The sequence below is a fragment of the Mytilus californianus genome, unplaced genomic scaffold (genome assembly GCF_021869535.1).
Source record: "Mytilus californianus isolate M0D057914Y unplaced genomic scaffold, xbMytCali1.0.p SCAF_13, whole genome shotgun sequence".
NCBI classification, from domain to species: Eukaryota; Metazoa; Mollusca; class Bivalvia; order Mytilida; family Mytilidae; genus Mytilus; species Mytilus californianus.
In genome coordinates, this window is record NW_026262615.1 from 41,794,405 (window position 1) to 41,815,197 (window position 20,793).

The 20,793-nt window shown below is 31.6% G+C and overlaps 1 protein-coding gene across 2 annotated transcripts in view; it reads left to right on the forward strand.

The window, feature by feature from the left end:
• The window catches only part of LOC127723683 (kelch-like protein 2), a 102,193-nt gene that overhangs the window by 14,722 nt on the left and 66,678 nt on the right, over window positions 1–20,793 (forward strand). The window contains exon 7 of one of the 2 annotated variants that reach the window (XR_007992202.1): window positions 1,146–2,425. Coding sequence is in view for 1 of the 2 variants with exons in the window: in XM_052230422.1 (XP_052086382.1) it covers window positions 1,146–1,368 (223 nt within the window). In the remaining variant the exon portion in view is untranslated. Of the gene's footprint in view, window positions 1–1,145; window positions 4,835–20,793 lie in introns of those variants that run through there. The other variant, XM_052230422.1, reaches the window with a different exon arrangement.

The window sequence follows — 20,793 nt, forward strand, 5'->3', positions numbered from 1 at the left end:
AATTTCGGCATATTAAGTGCAAATTAAAGTTAATATCTTTGACAGTATATAGAGAATGTTATATGGTTTTTTTCAATATTACATCCGTATCAGCCTGAGACACCAATATAATCCCAAGAGCTCTGCTCAAGGGATTATATTGGTTGAGGGTTGATACGGTGTGTGATATTGAAAAAGCCATAAAATTTTTTTTACTTGGATGGAGAGTTGTCTCATTGGCACTCATACCACATCTTCTTATATCTATATATCATATACACTTTTATTATATATCTCAAGAAGATGTTGTTTTTTTCTTGTGACGTGACATCATACAGATTAGGGGTTTGATAAAGCCTTTGCAACGTTGACTGATGTCGATGATGTGATGTCATACTGATTAAGGGTGTGATAAAGCCTTTGCAACCGTGACTGATATCGATATCATCACAGATGGTTGATACAGCATGATTGTCATAGATCGTATTACACAAACAATTTACATGTATTTACTACTAAGTATATAATAATAAGATATATCCATACTGCTGAACTAAACAGGGTATCTTTTACAAAACTAATTGGGACATTTCAAACTTAATATATCCACCTTTGATTTCATGCCAAGGTTATAGAGGACTTAGATGAAAGCCTAAACTCTTCTGAAATTGAGGACATTTTACATTTCTCTCAGTATAGGGTTTCTCCCAATATCAAAGGTTGATCATTTAGTATGAACTGTCTGGTAATTTCTTCTAAAAAAAACCTGAAGTTTGTTAAACATACATTCTTGAAGAAAATTTTGAAGTAATATCAAAACAAGCATTTACTATTCCCAATGCTAATTTGAAAGATTGAATACCTCATCTTATGCAACAGAGCTGGGTTTTTATTTAACATAATTGGGAATCTTAGGAATAAATTTCTTGTCTAAGGTCATGAAAAATTCAATTTTTGAAGAATCACACTGAAAACTTGAAGATCACACAACAGTGTAACTAAAGAGACAATTCTGTAAAAACAAATAAATATTTTCTTCCAGGTTTTGATGTCATTGTCTTATTCTTATTAATGAACTTATAGTTGCTAACATCATTTGGTCTCTGGTGGATAGTTGACTCATCGGCAATCAAAACACATCTTATTTTATATTATTTGTTTTACAGGTTCAATACGCTTACTAATCAGTGGACAACTATAAAATCTCTGAATACACCTAGAGCTTGGCCAGGTGCTGCCGTGTTTGATGGACGTATTTATATCCTGGGTGGATTTGATGGAACTAATCGACTCCGCAGTGCTGAAGTCTATGACACTGAAGTAGATAGATGGGTGTTCTTAAGTAATATGATTGTGAGTCGAGCTGGCTGTGGTGCAGCAGTTGTATGACCTTGAACTGTGAAAAGGTCATAGATCAATGATTTAATGCTGTGAATGATTGTCAAAACATTTGCAATTTTGTCTTTCATATTTTATTGGATTTGTGTATGATAGTTTTTGTTTTGTCTTTGTTTTAAGTTTACTTGGCCTAATGGCCAATTAGAGCTATTACCGTCACTTAGCGTCTGTCATTACCCATTATCTTTCAACAAAAATGGTCTCTTAAAATATTGTGCCATTTGAAACCAACCTTGACTACATTCATTTTCAATGCATGAATATGTATATGTTTGAAAATTAGGTCTTATACATGTACTTGTGGATTCGTTTATTTTATTGGATACCAATTTTTCGTGGATTGAGGAGAAACTGGATTTTTGTGGATATTTGATTTCGTGGTTTTGCCAAAGTCTGCATACAAGCCTCTAGAAAATTAGTATTTCGTTGAATATTTAAATTTGTGGTCCACTTTTACCAACTAAATACACAATAATTTGTATTCCACAAATAATAATGAATCCATTGTATATTAAAGTACTGAGCTTCCAGTTCATGGCTTTTACTTTTTAAAACAAAACATAGGGTAAAAACTCTAAGATTAATGATTTTTTTTAAAATTGTGTAGTCTATATTTGAAATATAAAATTAAGAAGATGTGGTATAATTGCCAGTGAAATAACTATCCATATGATGTGGATGTTTCTATTGCTGTCAAGTTTAAAAATTGAGCAATACAGACTTTTTGGAGACTTTGGTTTTTAGGGCATTTAAGCAGCCCTAACAAGGGTATTGTGTGTACATAATATACACTGTGTTTGAAAATACCATTGAATGTTCATTATCTGAATAAAGATGAATTAAAGTACAAAGTGCTTTGTGGCATTGTGCTCAATAGAACATGAGTCAATCAGTATCAGACTCATTCTGTCTATTTATAGGAATGGGGTTTCCGATAAGGTGGATACTGGTAAAGTAGTATTTTAAAAGTTCTCAATAGAACATTAGTCAATCAATTTCAGATTTTCAAAACTTTCCATCTATTTATAGGAATAGGGTTTCCCATAAGGTGAATACTGATAAATCATTTGTTAAAAAAACATTTATGATAAATATTTTACCCTGTTTGTTACTAATCATGCTAACAGTAGCCCGAAAAATATGTGATGATGATAAATAAAAAATTGTAGGCTATGTCGCACACTAGTCAAAAAGGGGGCATTTAATTTTTTTTTCCTACCCTACTACAGGGGTAAATCATTAATTCTATTTTGTAAAGAGACAAAGAACTTTCAGTGGTATTTGTAAACACAGTGTAATATATTAAGCCAGATGTGCTAGTCTTTGTAAAATTATTTTGATCTGATAAAGGAAACGGACATCATATAGAAAGTATTATAAATGTATTGTGTAACAATTCTCCTATGGAGATTTTGTTATATGTAAGAAAGTATAACAGGAGTAGTATGCAATCATTTTTTGTCTTTTTCTTCTTGTTGATTTACTGTCAGAGCAAGCAATGTAGGAAATCAATGAACATTTAATATTTGTTGAATTACTTGGAAACTTGATCTGTTGGTTGATTGATTGTTTGTGTTTAACACCATTATCAGTACTATTGGCTATATCGTGGCAGTCAGATTTTATTGGTGGAGGAAGGCGGAGTGCCCAGAGGGAACCACTTATCAGAAAAAGTAAAATCCTAGTCAATTAAGATATGAGTTAGATGCACCTGCCATATAACGGGTAAGAACTTACAATCTCAGTGTTGACTGGCTATAGTGATACAATAAATGAAGTACTTCGACCTCTCGGCCCCACGAAACTTGAAAAAGTTACCTTCCATATGTGCAATTTTTTTGTTCCTATCCCTTCATCAGAGTGTTTTAGTTCTTGTTTATTTTTATTCTATTTGGCCTGTTTTGTTCCCTGTTTTACAGTAGGTGTGAAAAGACCTTGACAAATTTCTTTTAAAATGCTTACAAATAGTTGGTTTTTCAATTTTGCTTTTTAGGAAATTACTATTTATATTTTTTTGGCAGATAAAATGCCTGTCTAGAATTTTTATGAGACTTAATCCTCCTTCCAAAATATGTTGAGAATGTTTGAGAACTGTTACTGTAGATTCATTCATTTTCATGGATTCAGGAAAACTTGCAGTTTTGTTGGTATTTAATTTTGTGGATTTCCAAATTCAGTATACATCCTAAAAAATATATAAAATATGTATATAAAATACTTACTTCATGGAACATTTGAATTCATGGTTGACCCACAATATCTAAGATAATTGATATACCACACATAATAATAAATCCACAGTCTCTTAATTCCTCTAATATATTTGTGCATTTGTATCACTGAGATTTTGTTCAAATTTAATGAATGGTTTTAAAATGGTAATTATGTTGAATGAAATGGCAAGAACCAGATCGTCTTTTCAGAATCTAAGCACTCTGGGTAATATTTTCCAAAAGTGTTGTGATTGGTTAAAATATATCCCAAACAATGGAAATTTAACCAATGATGTGATGTTATTTTCATTTTTTTCTTAGATTATGAAAAGGCAAATTGTTTTTTTAGAAGATCTGTATTGCATCTTTTTTAAATGTCATCTCTATTCTATATATTGAGTATTTCAAATTTGCATCGAAATAAGTATTTTCAACAAATCAACACCCTCTGAAGTATCTTACAATATTTTATTTTTTTTCAATTACACACCAGATACTGGGAAGAATTAAATAGAAAAGCTTTGTTATTTATTTATAGTATATCTATGAAAAGCTGAAATGTTGAACTATTTGAAAATAAAATTTGTGTTTACTAATGGCTCAATCAGTACTGTTTCACAAGCATTTACAAGATTTACATGTGCATTAGTTGTATTCTTTGTGAAGAAGTATACCTGGATTTCTAGTACCAAGACTTGACCTCAGTTTATTTAAAATTGTGCCAGTTAACTAAATGACCTTTGCAAACCAATCATATTTGGTCTGTGCAGTCAGTGGTTTTCTGTTATCACACTTTCAAATTACTGGAAGATATTTTATTTCCTTCAATGACAGACAAACACAAAACTGTAAATTCAGAAATTTTTAATGTGCATTTTATTATTGCGGACACAAATGCAAGATTAGTTATTGCAATTTCAGAAGATATTGCATACACATATGAATTGCAATGTTTTATTTTTGAAAACCCTATCCTGTCATAATTTTTCGCTATAATAAAAACATGTCAAAATTTTCTGAATTTACAGTAACGGCATACAAATCTTATAATTATTTTTCCATTTTACCTCTGACAATTTCTCGTCTAAGGCTTTTTAAATTTGCAATTTATGAAATATTGAAATTGTGATTGCTTTAAAATGTGTAATATATAATGGTATTTCATTTTAAACAAAGAAAAATAAATACTACAATGTCTTTATAAAAGGAATTTATTATTGATTATGATTAAATTTTTAAGACAACTGTTGGTTTTAATTTCTGTCAGAAGTAATAATTTTCTTTACCTTTATGATGGAACTGTAACAATCCATCAAATTAATTATACGGCAGCCTGAATGAGGTTAGGTTTTTGTGAGTCACATGTACGTTCATCAGTCTGCACACTTTTGGTTGCTGGATGATAATTCAGAGTAAACCAAATCTTTTAGAATTTGAATGCAATTTTGTAGTCCATATAATACTGGTCAAATTTTAATTTTGATGATTTTGACATTTACCATTCAAGAATAATGCCCTTTAGTTGTCTTAAACATTTGAATTTGTTTGGTTTCTAGATGATGATTAAAGTACTACTAATGTTCTTTTTGAATTTAAACACAAGGATGTCACAGACCGTAATTTACAGGTCAAACTTGCTTTTGATAGTGAACTTTGACCGTTTCAGAGTTATGTTGCAGGAGGAGATATCTGTGATCACTAGGTTATTTAATTATATTGTATTAAGCTAAAGATTATATTAGAATAAGAAGATGTGGTATGATTGCCAATGAGACAACTCTCCACCAGAGACCGAATGACATAGAAGTTAACAGCTATAGGTCACTGTACAGTTCATTAGTATCAAACATCAAATTTATGGACGTTCTCTTAAAGTATTAGCTTTGTACTTTGCATCAAAATATGCCAGGCCTTATTGGCATAGTGAATAGTTCCTTACAGTAATCACTAGCCTGCCTATACTGAGGTTGTAAGTTTGAATCCTTTTTTAAACGGTACATACATTTGACCTGATGTCAATTGACTAGGATTGCCAGTATTTCTGCAGAAGGTCAGTTGTTTTCTCCAGGTACTTTGGATTTCACTACAAATAAAAACTGACCGCCCGGATATAGTCAGAGAGTGCTGAAAGTGACATTAAACACCAACAATAAATCAATCAAAAATGCTGTGGAAAGATTGTTATCTGATTCAGATGATTGTAATGCAAATCTATTGTTCACACAATATCGAAGGAATACATTGAATAATGCAACGACCATTTAACTTCAAGAGGGGAGGGGGCTTATGATTTTTTCATAAAAAAAATATTTTGATCCCCAATTTGATGAAAAAAAAATATTGTGGTTAAGCAGATGACAAAAAAAAATTATTCTGAATCAAGATTTTCCCCATGGTAGCAAGTCATTTCGTACCTTGACTATTTCGTACTTTTGCCATTTCGTACCCAAAATTACCATTTCGTACCCAACATTTACCATTTCGTACCCACGATAGAAACCATTTCGTACCCTATGGGCCAAATGCATCTACCATTTCGTACCTCGTGGACTAGATACATGTTTACTATTTCGTATCATATATTTGTAAAAGTTATCATTTTTTTAAAGATATAAAACATTTTGAGATGATTTTGATTTTTTTTTAAATATAACATAAATAAAATGCATTCAGCCGTAGAAATGTTATAAAGACCGATGATTGGTTTGATTAACCAGCACTTGGAAACTTTAATAGTTTTAATTACACTTTGTTTGAATGCAGGATTTATCCGTAATTATTTGTTCAACTAAAAAAATATGAGGTTAATTAACCAACAAAGGAATAATTATCTGCAACTGTTATATATATATATATAACTATAGTTATTACCAGTTGTTTTCGTCGGGAAATGCAGTGAAAAGGGACACAAGCTGATATTCACCCAAAAGGAAACCACGAATAAAAATGTTTGCATAAGAATTTGCACCTTATGTAACCAATCAAAGAACTTGCTATGGCTTTTTCAATTAGAGAAATTACATCTTCATTTATTTTGTATCCGTATATATGACCTTCTAAATTTCAAAAACGTTTGGTAAACATCTTTTTTTCGTGTGTATTGCATGTTTTCTAGTGTATAAAAAAGATACAAAATCAATGTAATCGGCAGAAAAGTGAACTGTTACTAAAACACCAGCTAATATTTGAAATAAATATCTTAAGTAAAAAGTTTTTACAGATTTCAAGAATTTCATTTATTGACTTTATTCCTATATGTATATGTCTCATAAGTGCTTTAATTTCAAATTTTAGACATTTCTCGTGATCTCGACCGCCTTACAGTAAAAGGCCAATGAGAGTGTTTTAACCAAGAAATAAAACTAACTCATATAAATCTTCCACGAGGTACGAAATGACATACATACAAACCTTCCATGAGGAACGAAATGGTATACATATAAATCTTACATAAGGTACGAAATGGCGCACATCAATGATACAGTATTTAACAAGAAATGAAACACTAATAAATATTCCATGAAGTACGAAATGGTATACATACAAATCTTTCACGAGGTACGAAATGGTATACATATAAATATTCCATGAGGTACGAAATGGTATACATGTAAATATTCCATGAGGTACGAAATGATCAGAGTACGACTGGTTTTTGCCAGGGTACGAAATGGGGGGTACGGAATGGTAGGGATACGAAATGACTATAATTTTTCCCCATACCTTATGGTGTTAAATTTTGAAAAAAATAATTTGATTGGTCGGGATGCTGTCTCTTTGACTGATTCCCTGTTTCCATTCTCTGTTCTAATTAGTACAAAGCTAGATGTTCTAGATGGTCGGGCGAGTATCCAGCCATTTTGAAAAGGGAGAGGGGGCGTTCCAACCCCCGGAACACCATGAAACGTTCACATAATTATAAAAATGTTTTAAAATCGAGAAAAGGGAGGGGGTTCAAACCCAAGGAACACCTGGAGGTTGAAAGTGCATACAAATGCTGGAAAAGTACCACCAGATAAACCTTTGGGATGGATTTTTCTTCCGATTTACTTTATCTAGTAAGCATTAGGTTATCTGTCTAGTACAACTGCTCAGCAAAGAAATTTTAGCTTGTTATAGTATTTCAGCCACCAAAATGCTAGACAAAAACGTTTGAAACCAGTATCTACACCAACAATTCATTCTTTTATTCCTAGATACATGAATATCTTTTATTGGTTGCTTTTGGCTTTGAACTAGCTTTCAGTAACTGCGAGTACTCTCAGATCGGTACTTTGTGTCTTTGGTGTTTAAGTTATTTGTTTTCGTGCTAAGTATCGATCTGATGAGTTATGGTGTGCTGTTACACAACTGTCATAGGTTAGGGTGGTGGATATCGGCAAACATGTGTCTTGATAAAAAATCATCATGGTCGTGGAGCACTGCAAGATCTTATTACTGGAACAAGTACTGCTGATATGTCTATTGAAGACATTAATTTACTCCTCCATTGCCATGGTGTCAATGCGAGTAAAAAAAAGTATTGTGTCCAAGTCAATGAGACGGCAATAAAAAAAAATGAAACCAACCAACACATCAACGCCACTTAGTCGATAACAATTCGTAAACATAATATTCAAAATATGTAAATTATTCGCAACTATAGTTTCAGGAGATTGACAAGAAAAATCACCTAAGGAAAAAAAACCACGTGTGTTTGCTGTAGAAGCAAATACTGAAAATGGAAGAAGATGTTATTGAAGCCTATTCTGAATTATTCGAGTTGGTTTAAATCTCCAATAATGTTTTTTCTAGACAAATTCCTCAAAAGGTCACAATGAACTAATATTTTCAAACACGTTATAGTAAATTATTTTTATTTTTATTTTTTGGGGGGGGGGGGAGGGGGGTGTTAATACCAACAGTATATTCCCTATCAGCAACGTATTCCAATAAAACTAGCATAGCAATTAATGTCTGTTCTACTACATGTAAGCTATAGGAGTACGGTTACAATTTTTTTTATCTGTGTCGTGAATCAGATGTTTTCTCATTTGTACGATGACTGCATATATTTCTTCCAAAAATACTATTCAAAATTCTTCAACTACGGCTTAAAAATACAATTTCAATAAACAGAAAGTATCAAGGATGTAGGAGAAATATATTTTTGTCCCTCCTCTCGACTTTTTTGTCAAAAAACAAATTAATATATTATATGAAAATGAAAATGAAAGAAAACACTGACAAACTTAAAGATCATTGGGTTTTTTTTTTTGCCTGTCACTTTCAGATGTCGCCCACATACACAGAGAGATACTTGTTAGTATAATCCTATACGCCAATGAGTATGCTTAGTTGTATGATAGCGGATCAGTCTTCAAGAGAACTTTCGATGGTTATAAATTTTAAAAAAAATGTTGACTGCAATCATCTTTATTCAGTGATAAAATAATATATAAAGAGTCAGTTAAAAAGTAGAAACACAGTTACAAATAATAAATTGATCAATTAACTTATTAACTTTATTAAGGTCCAGAAACAAATATTGCATGCTTACATAAGACGAAATTAATAATTGGTTATATGATTACCATTCATTTTAAAATCTTGTTGCAAAAAAACTGCTCAGAAAGGTAGTTTGACAGTCAATTTAAAATAACAGAGATGCTCATCTTTTCTTTTCACAGACATATCCAGTTGTTAGGTACGTACAAGTTCTGTCATTCCAATTAAAACTAGTCCAGAAACAGGTATTTTTACAGTAGCATCCACGGTTTTCCCATCTTTCACCATTTGGTTCACTATATCTCCAATTGGTATACGACACAATAGATTTGTCCGACCAACGCCAATGTCTTTCGTTCTGAATGTCATTCATTCCAAGCCATACTTCTTCGTCTGAGGAGAACAAGGAAAATATTTTAACTAAACAAATATGACAATCGAACATAATATGGTTTACGAACATACAAGACAGTTCGTTCTTAAAATACAATACAGCTTCATTGTTCTCAACGGTGAAATAAACATAACGGTATTTCGATGGTATGGACAAATAATTACAGAATTATTCCATAGTTTGCCAAAATGTACATAAACGTGTTAATCCCGGCACATTCTGTATGTGACTGTCTCAAATCAGTAGCCTGCAATTGAGTGAGTGATAGTATGTTGCATATTTATTTTCGTTAATTGTTTTGTACGTAATTAAGCCAATAAATGATATCGTCGGCCGAATTGTCATGTTGGATTATGTTATTGCTGTCCATACGATAGAGAGTTTGTTCAACGATGACCTATAGTTGCCAACTCCGGTCTCTCTTTGGCAATCATAACACATCTTATTTTTATATAGTGTTAGCACACTTAATTGTTCCTAAATATAATAAAAGGCCCATGTCCGGAGATTGTTTTTAGCTTTATGTAGTGCCAAATTATCTTAATTTATAAAGATTATACAAGAGAAACACCCAATTATGTATACTGTGAACACAGTACACGGCAAAAAGGTTTAAAGAGAGGGGCAATCTCCAAACACGGGTTGTGTATCTGTTTAACATATCTCTGTATTTAATGTCGCACAAAGTTTTCTAAGCAGATGATTAAATAATAGTTACGATACCTTTCAACTCTGACGTCAACCATGTCTCCTCTTGACCATTCTCAACCTTTACAAGATATCCGCCTTTATTTTGACACTCAGTCTATAACAAGTAAAATGTAATTTACAAATTACGGTATGGTAATCAATGGCCATATATGAAAGGACAGAAATTAAACCATTATAACCAGTTGCTTGACAAATCTTGACATATTGTATAGACGCCTTCGGAGTAAATGTTGACCTCTAGATATTTTTTTTGTTATGTTTCTGTCGTTAGGATGCTTAGTGCTCATTGACGTATACACAACTTCTCCATTTATTATATGTATTTGAACATAAAGAACGTCTATGCCTATTTAAACCAAAACAATATTCATCACTTAGACAGTTTAAGATTTTTCTTTAAATACTTTCCTTTGAATGTTACGAATGCAGCTATAATTCAGATAATTCTTAAAAACCCCTAACCCGCTTTTCAAACCTCGGGTCAATATTCCAACAAAAAACATTTTAAATATCAGTAAAAGAAGCTAAGATCAATCCCCCCGATTTAATTTTCTGTTTGATACAAGCCGATCGTAATCTTGAAATCTTGAATGAAGAAATATAATTCACTTATATTATATGGCGTACGGAAAGGGTCAAAGGTAAATTGTTTTGCGTATGCTACATTTAATACAGCATATGCTATATAAACTTCAGTTAAAGCTGTAATTAATGTACCCTATGCTGTAATTAATGTCACTTAGGCTATAATGTATAGCATTTAAAAATTAATTCATATGTTACATATTAAATTTGCAATTATGATAATCATTAACAACTGGCATTGAACAAACTATACTAATAAATGACCACTTCATCAACTGTTTCACCCATCATAGAATTGCCGTAAACGTTATTGATTTCATTTAGGACATACATGTATTGGCGCTAAAAGATGTGAGACGTTCTGGCGTTAAATAGTAGACACGTTTTGGCGAATAACAATTATTGGACACGTTTGGGGGTTATAAAATCGGACACGTTTGGGGAATATTTAATATTACGGACACGTTTGGGGAGAATAGACACGTTTGGGGGAATCGGACACGTTTAGGGGGATGGACACGTTTGGGAGTGTTACATGTATACCGAGTCTTCCGAATAATTTTTTTGCTATCGGAATTCGGATTGATATTGGAATGCGTGGATGTTAGGTGTCACTTTTATACAAATTAACTGTAGTTGCAGGGTATTGGCTGCACCAGCCATTTGTCTGCTACGAATGACTGTGTTTGTTCGCTAGTATTCTTATTTTGGCCGAATCAGATGATTACATCTTCTCATTTTCAGGAATTTCTGATTAAGTAGACTCGAATTCTGAAATATGATTTAATTTATGGATTGGAGTCCTTGGACACTGGCTTTTTCTTTTCCTTCTATATAACAAAACCGTCACTGTTAACGGCGGCTTGCATTGGACAGTATATGACGTTATTTAATTGTGACGAAAGCATACGTAATATCAAAATCTGCCATAAATTTGGAGAAAACTGCCATAGATTTATGATGTGTTTGGAGTTTGTGACGTCATATTTACCATAGATTTAGAATCTGCCATAGATCTGAAACCCACCATAGATTTAAATCCTACATAAATAATTATATACAGTGTACAGTTTCGGTATCCTAGTTGTTTGGTTATTACACCTTTACGTTTTTCTTGTCCTTTTTCCATCCTTGTATATTTAATCGGACACCACTCGGATTACAACAAATGCCTACTGGATAAAATACTGAAATGGTTTTAGAACTATCCGCATGAAAGAAAGCAGAAAGTAATTAACAGGAAATCATCCTCATCTTTTTCTTACGTTTCAGCTGTAGTATCCAAATGTTCTGTATTGGTCCCTCGGTTATTCCTTATCTATATCAAAACGAAGATGAAATACAATCTGTTATAAATCTTGATTTATGTGAACTTAGTATATGGTTCGAAAAATAGATAATGTCTTTCAATCAAAAAAAAAAATTTAAAAATGAAACCATGATTTTCTCTATCACAAAAGTTGCAACAACTTCGATTTCTTCTTTAAAGGCAAATCCATACCTCTCAACTCTTTTCTTAAACACTTAGAAGTTACTCTTTCTTCTGATGCAAAATGGAACGAACATGTTGAAAATATATATACAAATATATATCGAAACACTTGGCCGGATGTATTGCGAAAGTTAAAGTTTAAAATGAATAGACAAAATTTTGAAATAGTAACTGATAATCTTGCTTTCGTGACTCAAGGAAGTACCGCCGGACCTTAGTTGTGAAGAAAACTGTAACATTTTTTAAAATGTCTATATATTTATCAAAGGGTCTAAAATATTCCTCATTGTCTAACTTTGAAAATTACTATACAATGCTGTATACATCATCATAGTATCCATATACTTTACTCACGTGTTTTCGTCTATTTTGTAGATTTTTATTCATCATTTGTGCTTCTTTTTTTAGTTATGCTTTAAATCTATCTTCTCGAAATTATCTTTTGTACAACATTAGTGCATGCTCTATATGTTATATATATATATGAAAACTAAATTGTAATATTGTTTCAAGGAGAAGACTTCATAAGTTCGAAAAACTTGTCACGTCTTAACCGTTTTGACTCTTTGAGCAAATAAAATAATTATAAACTAATTTCAACAAAAAGTACTTGGAAGATATTTGATTTCTTAATTGACAGCATACTTGTTGATTTTGGGGACTGTTTTTGAACAAACAATGGCACAAATTGTACACCGCTTTCAGTCGATTTGTTCTTGTATTCCTGTGAAGCACACTTCAGCCAGGCCCGGAGGGTTTGGGTTATCCAATAGTGAAATAATTCGAGGGCTATTACAGAAAACGCTAAGAAAATATCCCAGTTTTATAGTTTCAGCTATCGTTACATAGATATTGTATTGTACATGGCGTGCATGCATTACATACATAGTTCATAGACAGAGGGCTCCTTTTATCACATAAACTGCTTAAATAGGCTTATAGGAAGCCTAATTTGATATCTTTACTTAGAAACTATAGTTTATAAGATATCTCCTAAAGTTTATAAGATATCTTATAAATATTTTTTATATAAGATATCTCATAAATATTTTTTATTTAAGATATCTTATATACTTTACAAGATATCTCATAACGTTTATAAGATATCTCATATAGTTTATAAGATATCTCATATATTTTATAAGATATCTTATATAATTTATAAGATATCTTATAAATAAAATTATATGAGATATCTTATAAACTATATAAGATACTTATAAACTACTGTAAACCAATTAATTTTCGCATATACTTTATTTCGTGTTTAGCCTTTCTAGCCCACTTCGCGGCGATTTAATTTTGCAATTTTCAAATCACTTGATATAGTTAGATAAGGGAAGATCCAAGCTTTTATATTTTTGCGACGATTTATATTCGCGTTATTTTTCTAGTCGCTCGCGAAAATTAGTTGGTTTACAGTATATAAGATATCTCATTAACTATATAAGATATCTCATAAACTATATAAGATATCTCATAAACTATATAAGATATCTTATAAATTATATAAGATATCTTATAAATTATATTAGATTTCTTATAAAGTTTATGAGATATCTTGAAGTTAGAATAAATAGTAAAACGTCTTGTATATAATTCTGTTTGACAGCTTCAAACATAACAATTTTGCACTTTTTCAACTAGACCAAATCCTTACTTATACTTAAAATACATGAGTCAATCACGATCCAAATGTGTTTTACAAGTAATTTCTTCCCTTTTCTTACTGTTTGAAGCCATAGATAAATTTGCAAATTATACGTTGTTTACATTGGACTATATTTGTAGGCAACAACAACTTCAACTACCAGTAACAAGATTGGGCCTAACAATTTAAGATTGCAAAAAATTGCTTTTTAAATGTTCATAATGTGCTGCTGAAGATAATATTACACGCACGCACAAAAAGTGACATGCGCATTGTATTGGCCGGACACATAGTCCTGGTACTATTCGTCCGTCTAGCCGGACAAAGAGCAACTGCCTTAACTATATTCAATCAATTTACATTACAATTATCTCAGATAGTCGTTATTAGTGAAATAAATCTAGGTGTAATTAATCCCAGAATAAACATATAAACATTTAATAATTGATTGTAAAATTGAGAATGGAAATTGGGAATTTTTCAAAGATACAACAACCCGACCAAAGAGCAGAAAACAGCCGAAGGCCACCAATGGGTCTTCAATACAGCGAGAAAATCCCGCACCCGGAGTCGTGCTTCAGCTGGCCCCTAAACAAAAAATGTGTACTAGTTCAGTGATAATGGACGTCATACTAAACTTCATATAAATGAACTAAAATGTGCTTATATACAAATTACACTTAATTTTTATCATCATTCACAAAAACTACGTTCATAGTTAAAAGTTAACATACACGAACTTTTTCACTTGTGAGACATTTTTCCTCAGTTGCTGGATTCTGTCCGGCTAAAAACTTCAAAACTGTGTAATATAGAATTATGACCGCTTGGTCTCGCTCTAAAGCTGAAATTATGTTCTATTGCTTGCGCCGATTTTCAAGGAAATAGTCCATTCTGTTCTGTTTTTTGTGTGTTCTTTTTTTTGTCTATGGATGTTACAGAGAGCTCTGAATATTTCTAAAAACTATAAAATTATGTATGATAGAACTTAGATTTTGAAGTCATTTCAAAGAAGAAAGTAAGTTTACCTAGATGCACTTTTTCAAGAAGGAACAGCCCGTTTCGACTTTTTTCTATATTTCTTGTTCAAATTAAGAACTTGGCGTCGGCAGCTGAAGACTAGTCCACCACAATGTTCCCTTTAGTGTCTTATTAAGAGCAGTACTATGAATATTTCTAAAATAATGTATTATAAAATTATGAACTTAGTGGTCCGTGTAACACTTATCAATTCAAAATCTTAAAAATGTTTGAAATTTTAGTTTTTGGGAATTTTGATCAAAGTTTTAAAATATCAAAATTCCATATTTTTTAAATTTTTTGAAATTTTGACATTTTCACCAAATACTTTTAAAATTTTAAATTCTTTTATCGTTTTAAAACTTGAAAGTTTAGATATTTTATCAAACTTTTAAAAGTACTAAACTTAACGTGCAGTTTTGATTATTTCGCTTTTTGAAAGTTTGATTTTTTTGATTTTTGATAAAGATATTAAAATAGAAAACGGGTGAAAAGAGGGGTAGGCTGTAAAATGCAAAACGGAAGAAAAGTGGAACGAAACGAACGAACCAAAACGAAACGAAACAAAATGAAATGAACAGTTACTGTTACTTAAACGTTATGGTATAAAATAAAACAAGAGGCAGACAGTTGTAATAGCAGAGAATTCATTCTAAAACAAGAAACACGGCTCTGATTATGATCATTCTTAGTTAGGAATAAAAGGCACGAAATGTATTGAACAATTTTTAATTGCCAAAAAATAATTTAAAGAAGAAATCGTTTTTCTTAAGACAAATTGGACATCACATGAGATAACAGTATCCTGAAATTTTTAGGGTTTTGCATGTTTTTAACAAAAGCGCATTTTTTAAACCTATCTAAACCTGCATCAGATTGATTTTTTTACAAAAACTCTCTAACATAAGCTCAGCCTTTCAGATGATTAATTCAGAAATATTTGGTTTTCCAAGCGCCAATCATTTAGGAGTTACATTGAAAACTGATCAGCTCGCAGTAAGCCAAATAGTATGGTAGGGTTGAGTATGTATATATTTTCTACTGTACGTTAAGCAATAAAATGGTTCAATACACGTGTATTTTCTCATATTTGTTTTTTATATTTTTATGTTTTGATTTACGACTTTTTACTATCTGCAATCATGCCGGCAGATGAAATTTTTGATTATACACTTTGAACGATCATCTTTGACTTTTATTCAACTATTTCACTTCTAATAAATCATTGGCCTTCAAATATTCGGCTTTTGAGCTTTCCTGATGAAGTAAATCCAGAAATTCGCTTCGGACTTATGCAAATTTTTACGATTTATCGATTGCATGACGATCATATATTGCCTTTTATCATTGATTTCAGTTCTAAGTATTTGTACGGTAGGGATGCTGAATCCATGGTGTCGCAATAACCGTTGTGCTAGCCTCGAAAGTAGGAGGTTGTTGATATCTATTTTACACTGCTACCCGCTAAACACGCTAAATTTAGGAGTAAGATCAAATATTAAAAGCTTGGAGCCAGGATAATGTTAAAGGGTACTATATCCTCCAACTCATCGTGCTGGTGTTGTAAAAGCTGAATACATTCATACCATATAAACATATAACATAAACATTATTTTCAGCCTGCATATTTATGCAATAGTTGCCGCTATACATTAAGCGCCTATTTATCTATGTGTTGGCATTTTGATTAATGCGTGCCGTCAGTCAGATAAATGAGCAACACTATATGTTAATTAATCAAATGATTCAGTTGTGAGGCAGTTATAATAATGAATTAGTTTTTTGTGCTGTCATTATGTTTGTATATACGTTGTTTTTTATCTCTTGGAAGGGGCTTGCAAATGCGGGGCCTGTTGCATCTTTCAATTTAATATATTTTGAAGTAAAAATAGAACACTTTTAAAACAAAATCGTAATTTGAAATAATTTTTAAATGTTCATATCAGCGATAAACATATGAGTAAGTTGAAGTGACCAATCTAAATTGTAATCTATTTTGGTTTTTTAGTAATATTTACTTTTTGATTCATTATTTTAGCATAATTTAGGACGTTGGTTGTCTCATTTTATCGTGTCTTGTAACACGGTAAGTAAAGTGTCCGGCTGCGATCGTGTTTTTCGGGTGAATCGGTCAACCTTTTTCGAGTGAAATTAAATGCAACTTGATCGATTTACTGCTATTTCGCAAGTATGATAGTTTTATTCATGACTGTTCATCTTCTTCTGAATACTATATATATATATATATTAAGCACAAACAACGCACAATTACCATGAATTTACTAAAAATTCAGCCTTTTACTTTAGACAAGGGTTTTACTGCCGGTCAGAACAGGACCTTAGTGACACTATTTCTATTGCCGATTTCCAAATAGATAACCATTTAGATTGGTCACTTCAACTTACTCATATGTTTATCGTTGATATGAACTTTTACAAATTATTTCAAATTAAGATTTTAAAATGCCAACACCTACACATGGATAGATGGGCGCTTAATGTACAGCGGCAACTATTACATAAATATTCAGGCTGAAAATAATGTTTATGTTATATGTTGATATGGTATAAATGTATTCAGCTTTTACAAGACCTGAGTTGGAGGATAAAGTTCTACCTTTTGACTTGATTCGTTAAACACGCCTTCCAACAGTAAGATATACAATCTAATCAAAATGAATTATATAGCCTAGCTACTTTCAAGTTTTTAACCTTTAATGACGTGTTTGAAATAGTACAGCATATGCTACAATTTGAAAATATAGCATAGTCAATGTTTGTAATATAGCATATGCGATAAATAATGCAGCATAGCCAGACAATTATATATTGACCCTTTTGGGACGTCAGATATAGCTTATGCTATATTTTATAGCTTACGCACCTCTTTTTGACCCTTTCCGTACGCCTTACTAGTACTGTATCGCATGCCCTAAGATAAAAATAACCAGTTATGAACTATGTTACCCTAAGGATTTTAATACTTAAAAAGGACAATAAGATGTTAAATTTAGCAGGGTTTTAAAAAGACCACTACACGATACAATGTTACGTATATTGAAAACTAAAAAAAAACAAGAAAAACAACAGCCTGATTTATATAAAACAAAAAAAGAAAAAAATATGATAGACAACAATCAACAAGTATAATAAAATAACAGACTCTTGACTAGACACATCTGTAGTCTTAATTTATTTTATGTGGGTTTTTTCAATAACAAAATAAAGTTCAGCTTTAATGAAAGGCAATAAAGCCCTTTTAATATTGATAAATGAAAATGCTTTTATCTGTACTGTACATTTGATCCTGTTAAATGCTATATATATATATATATATATATATATATATATATATATATAAGTGCCTATAAATAGCAGCACATGACATACAAATCTATGGGAGTGTGGATTAATCAGTACAGAGATTAATTCAATTACACAAATAAAATTATAGATTGCCTAACAATGTAATTTTAACACACTATTTAGTATGTAAATATAAGAATGTTTAAAATATTTACAAAATGATGAAAATAAACGCAATATTTCGCCAGACCAACTAGCTTCATCAAGCGTGCATCTATCCAGGTGAAATCGGATGTAGATGACAAGAAACTTTTGCAGCTCAATGTATATGTTGCACTTGAATTTAGCTGCCTTGAAAATAATACATAATTTGGATGAAGTTCAAGATTTTTACAAAATTGGTAGTTGAAGTTAGCAACGTCCATTGGCCAATATTACAGGATAAAAAGGACGATATTGTGTACTAAATTATTCTTTATCTTTCCTGTATCTTTTCTCATCTTGTTCGTTAAGACCATCAGGTTCTAAAGTGTGGAGTTGGTGGATCCAAAAATTTTTCTCTTCTCCTTCTCGCCGTGGTCTCCCACTCGGTGTTGACTTCTATGATTTGGAAGGTAACATTATCAAAAGAATGTTTCGTTGAACGAAGATGTCTTGTGAGAGGACAGTTTTTGTTGGTTTTGTACCATGAACGATGGTTATTGAGCCGAATATTAAATTTGTCCATTGTTTCTCCCACATACTGAATGCCACATGTGTCACATGTTAATATATAAATTGAGTTCTCCGTTTTACAGTTGGAATTTGAGTAGATGGTATAATTTTGTTTAGTAACGGAGCTGATGAAAGAACTGCTTGTATTGGCAGCTTTACAACACAAGCAGTTCCTTCGACCACATTGTTTGTAGCAACCGGGAAATGGAGTAGGCTGCTTTGCTAATACAGATGTCACTAATTTGTCACGGATGTTTTTAGGTCTTCTGAAGGCCATGACTGGTGGTGAGGAAAATACTTTTTTAAGATTTGAATCATTTTCTATAATTTTCCAATGCTTCTGAACAATGGAAGACACATTTTTAAAATTTTTTGTAATATTGGCCAATGGACGTTGCTAACTTCAACTACCAATTTTGTAAAAATCTTGAACTTCATCCAAATTATGTATTATTTTCAAGGCAGCTAAATTCAAGTGCAACATATACATTGAGCTGCAAAAGTTTCTTGTCATCTACATCCGATTTCACCTGGATAGATGCACGCTTGATGAAGCTAGTTGGTCTGGCGAAATATTGCGTTTATTTTCATCATTTTGTAAATATTTTAAACATTCTTATATTTACATACTAAATAGTGTGTTAAAATTACATTGTTAGGCAATCTATATATATATATATATATATATATATATATATATATATATATTGTTTAAAGGATAACATAGATGCCTTTTAAGAATTTTTCAATATCCTCATTTTAGGACTACTGGTTATTTGTTTCAAAACTTTAAAGCGGAGGGGGAATATGTGCTTCAGGCATCTTAAGGAATGTTCAAGAAGTTTATATATGAATGTAAGATTTATAACATTTTTTTTCAGAAGCATGGCACAGCAAGAAAAAGATATGACACTAAAAGACATTCCAAGTGATTCCGAATAAGACAACTGATGGACTTTTTCAATGTATTTCTTAAATAAGTCAAATAATGGATGCAAAATAGTGTTTTGCTCTTCATCTCTTAAGCCAATTATTAATGATTATTGACTTTAGATGTAACCCTATTTAGTATTAGAAGTGTAACATTTAAGTTAAAATAGTTAAGTTATATGAAAAATTCTGAATTTGGGACACAAGTTTTAGTCAATGTAACCTCAACTTTAAAATGTGTATAATGGATTGATTGATGTTTGCTTAATGTCCAGTGGCAAATATTTCACGCATGTTTCGTATGGCATGTGCATGTTGTGTATTAGATAGGTAAAACAAGTTAAGAGTGAAAAACTAAACAGTATACCATTGTGGTAGGAATGTGGACTTTTTTGCACTGTCTGTCGTCTGTCCATCTACATGTATATTTGTCCAACAAATACTTTCATTACTGTTTTCCCCAAAACCACTGATCAGGATGAGTTCATATTTGATGAGCTGCTTGATAGTGATGAACTGTGATGTGTGAATATTTTTTGTATCTGCCACTCATATACCCGTTTCCAGTTTGCTTATATAGATATAAGAAGATGTGGTATGAGTGCCAATGAGACAACTCTCCATCCAAATATACATGTATTTCAATATGTTGAATGAACTTAAATTTTTTATAACTTCTATTGGTAATGCTGCTGAACAGAATGACTTCATATTTGGTTAGCAATGGTTAGTGGCTTGACCATGATGAGTTGTGTCTGCCATTTTGGATGTGTCAAAATTTGTAGATACTTCTTGTTTTCAGATACTTTGAATTGTGAATTTTCATATGCTTAGCAAAACAACTGATTTTATTATTGTTTGTATATAGAATGAATCACTGTGTTTCTATTAAACTAATGATTTGTTATATGAA